General features: G+C 37.7%; 1 protein-coding gene across 2 annotated transcripts in view; it reads right to left on the bottom strand.

The window, feature by feature from the left end:
- LOC108688415 (uncharacterized protein CG10915) overlaps positions 1–3,797 on the bottom strand; it is a 6,978-nt gene extending 3,181 nt beyond the window's left edge. For both annotated transcript variants that reach the window (XM_018194660.1, XM_018194659.1), the window contains exons 1-6: positions 2,919–3,797; positions 2,443–2,544; positions 1,814–2,038; positions 1,041–1,662; positions 778–873; positions 286–395 (exon numbers count right to left, since the gene is read on the bottom strand). In XM_018194660.1, the coding sequence (XP_018050149.1) occupies positions 286–395; positions 778–873; positions 1,041–1,662; positions 1,814–2,038; positions 2,443–2,544; positions 2,919–3,206 (1,443 nt within the window). In that variant the 5' untranslated portion in view covers positions 3,207–3,797. The remainder of the gene's footprint in view (positions 1–285; positions 396–777; positions 874–1,040; positions 1,663–1,813; positions 2,039–2,442; positions 2,545–2,918) is intronic.
- Positions 3,798–4,105: the final 308 nt, after the last annotated feature.

Raw genomic sequence — 4,105 nt, 5'->3', positions numbered from 1 at the left:
CGAATTAAAGTTAATCCTTATCTAGGACGAAACATAATACTAACTAAATTAACAGATTTCTACTTTCAAACTAAATTTTTCTATCGATATAATAATAAATTATTCACCAGTTATCTTCTTCTTCTTTCGTCCTTTCTCTTTCAAGAAAATACTAGCAAAGTGTAAGTATTTCTTAACGTCGGATATAAAAATATCTATTGTGTGTAACACTTTGCGCATGTATAAATAGGCTCTGTATAATCTTTAGATTAACGTCGAGTGTGTAGGGAAATGTGGATAGGTTACCTGCGTATCTGAAGGAGCTGTAGATTCTCCACCCACAGATGTTAAATTAGGCGTATATGCAACTCCGCGAAGTGCTTGTCCAGGTGTTACAGATCTAGCAATTCCAGTCGCTAAAAAAAAAAGAAAATAATCATATATTCATCATTTAAAATGGCTGTACAATTCATTTTGAAACTGAATGTTCACATATATAAGATATATAATTTATACTTTCAAAAAGCTCATTTATAAATCAATTACAAGTAAAATGCCTATGAGCCTCCATAATTGTTGATATATAAATAATATATAAATAATATATTTATAAGACGAGATAATTCGCAAATTGAGATATATTTACCAACAAAGTTAACTGCAAACATTACAATTTTTTATTTGAGTCCTTTTCAATGCAAAAATCAAGTACAAATTACTTTAATATATAGATATACTCAAGGATATAATTTATTAGATTATACACATATATAATGTACTGATTTAAAAATATCTTACTTGGACCACTGACAGGAACACTGGACACTGTCGCAGTAGGCTGGACAACTTTACTACTAACCATAGGTGTTCCTGTACCTAAGACTGCCCCTTTCACTGTAAAATATAAAAAATTACGAAAGATTCGACTTTTTTATAATGTTTTTATAAATTGTCTAAAGCATATTTTAAAGGCGTCTTGTAATCAAGTCCTTTTATTATTTACATTATTTAACAAGATCTTCTTTGATACGCGTAATTTCTATTTTTATAACTTTGCGTACTTGTTTGTGGAGCACTAGCCGGCCTTAACGTCGGCATGGCGACCAAATTCGCTGGTTTTGCAGGCGGTGGTGGTGGAGTTGCGCCAACTCCTCTGGCAGGACCGCGAGCCTGCGACTCTTTCCACGTGTCCATTTCGCCTCGTAACTTTTCTAATTCCGTTTCAAAATCCTTGGCTCTCTTTTCCTCTTTCACGAGGGCTTGCCGATATTGCTGCCTCTCCATATCGAATTGTGCTAATTGTTTTTCCAATTCCGCTTCCATCTGCAGTGACTTTTTACTCTCTTCTTCGAGACCCTCAGCCATTGAATCTATTCTAACTTTCTCTTCACTGAGTATTTGAGCCAAATCCTCAGATCGTTTTCTCTCCTCAATATACTTCATAATAATCTTTTTACGTTCTGCTAAAAGGAGCAGGACTATCTGTTTCTGTCGACTCTTCTCTTCCTCGAGATGATCGTTAACTTTCTTTAACTCCATCTCTAATCTCTTCTTTTCTTGTTTCTCTAATTCTAACTCTTTTTTTAATCTTGTTCGCTCTTTCTCAAGACCATAAGTGATATCGTCACCTTGAGCAGTATCATGTTCATGTTTTCGTTTCTCTTCTTCCAATTCTTTAATTACCTAAAAATATTTATTCATGTAAAACAACAATTATAAAACAAAAATAATTATAGTAACACTAACTATTTTGTAATATTATCTTACAATATTTATGTTATATATCGCATTATTACAACAAAACATGACAATAAATACAACAAAATAAGCGTACCGCTCTGTGCCTAATTTCTGCATCTCTAAGAACTTTAGTCATTCTACATTGTGCCTTTCTTTGTTGTGTCACTAGTGCTTCAAGACTAGCGACTTGTTGATCAATTTGATTTCCTTCAACACCAATAACACCACCTACTATTGCAACGTCGCGAGCTAATGCTGCATGTGGATCTGCAGTACTGCTAAGATACCGGGAACTTAGAAGATGTTTCATTTTTTCTGACTGAAAGAAAAAATGATAGTAGTTATACAACAAGCCAAATGACATTATGTAATATACTCTGGAAGTTAAGAGATACAATTAAAAAGTAAGATTAACACATTTTTTTAAAATAAATTCCTAAGTTTTATATCATTTAAAAATGATACGGTGAAATAATAGTGATAAGGTGACATCAAATGACGTTTTTAACGTCAAAAAAACGTTATAAAAATGTCATCTTGATACTTGAGTAATACTGAAATAAAAAATCTTCTATATGTATGTTTTTTTACAGTTATGATGCAATAATTTTATAATACGTGTCCAAGGTGAAAACTTTGTTAGTTATAGTTAAAAAGGAACATCATTACAAAGTGTTTTTAAAAATGATTCTTTAACAGTAACAGTTATATGATTTTGATTACTTTTAATGCCGCTATCACTATGTCTCTTGCTTGGAGCTCGCCTTCCAGATATCCCAGTAACTTCAGCAAATCAGTTTTGCTCAGCTCCATCTTTGGATTACGCTGCAAATATGTACAAAGCAATTATTAAATATTCTGCAAATTTATATTAAATATAACTATCACAAATTAAAAGATATAGACTCAAAAATTAAGAAATCAAAACTAGATATAGAAAGGACTAATTCTTTAACCCTTCTTGTACTCTCTGAATTCTTTGGAGTAAATTCTTATTTTAAAGAATAAAAATTGAGTTAATCTTAAAAAAAGAATGGCTTAATTTTTAATCTTTAAGAGTGAGATTTTATTCAGAGTAAGATTCACTCTAAAAGTTTTAAAGAGTATCTCTAGTTTTGATAACTATCACACATCACAATTTAACAGATACGCAAAATTTTTTTTGTTTAACTCCAAGAGGATTTATGCCAAGAATATACCTTGAGAGTATTGGAGGAACTCTTATCCAACGATTCAATGTTGTTGGCTTGCTGCTGCAATTGTTGCTGGGATTGCAATTGTGATGGTTGAGTACCAGAGGTGAATGCCTTCGCGACCGAGATGGTGGCCGCACTGGTCAGGACGGTGGTACCCGGCGACGGCGACGGTGCCAACGTCGATGGCGGCCCATTTGCCGTCGTAGTCGTCATTGTCGTCGTCATTGTTATTGCCGACGTTATACCGGACGAGGAGACATTGACGGCGCCCTGATTCTGCGATGCCATCATTACGCTCTAACGTAGAGGGTATTCTATTTACCTACCGTCGACCTACGAGGACGAGTAGTTGTCGTTGCCTCCTGGCTACGGCGCGACTCGGTAAGGGCGATCTTGTGAAACTCGCTTGCGCTTGTTCGCTCGCTCGTTCGCACTTCACCTGAGCGCGCCCCAAGCTGTTCCTACGTCGATTTCCTCACCCCTCGATCCGGAGATTCGCCACGGCCGTCACGGGACGCGCGAGCACCCCCGCCGAACACCCAGCGGCCCAGGACGCTCGCCACATCGCCGACACGGGACCGATGGCCACGCGTTCCTCTTCTTCCCGTCGTCGTCGTCGTTGTCGTTCTTCTCTCCGTCTTCCTTGTCCTTCTTCTTGTCGCCGTCGTCGACGACGTCGTCGTTCTCTCGTCGCCGGTATCTTGGTCGTTACTGCAGTCGTCGGATTGACGTGTCACGCCGACGAAAATGTATTAACGTGGCGGCATCCGGCACGACGAATTACTCAGGTTGCTTTGCCTCTCGATTACGCTATGCTCGTTCCCTTGACAAATCAAGCGCACAAAGCGCAGCTAGCTCTACGGCTACGGCACGGTCAAGCGAAATTCGATGAATCGTCTCCTCGTGAAAGGCGCTCCGATTTACCATCGATTCGGTACCGGAGTCGGATATCGAATGGTCGATGATCGATCCAGTCATGATCGCCCCAGCGAAATATGAAGTGCCGAGAACGCAACTTCACAGTTTGTTAGTTTTCTCTCTGAGAGAAAAAGATGCTGACGCATAATGTTCATTTTTAGCATCAAAATAGAGACTGAAATTCATACTAGACAGTAAAAATGATAAGGATCATGTATAGAGCGCCCATGAATATAAGTAATCTAACTGACGCTGGAAGAGTTTAATAGAAT

This window comes from Atta colombica, unplaced genomic scaffold (assembly GCF_001594045.1).
Source record: "Atta colombica isolate Treedump-2 unplaced genomic scaffold, Acol1.0 scaffold233, whole genome shotgun sequence".
Classification (NCBI taxonomy): Eukaryota; Metazoa; Arthropoda; class Insecta; order Hymenoptera; family Formicidae; genus Atta; species Atta colombica.
This window is presented reverse-complemented; position numbering and strand designations above follow the sequence as displayed.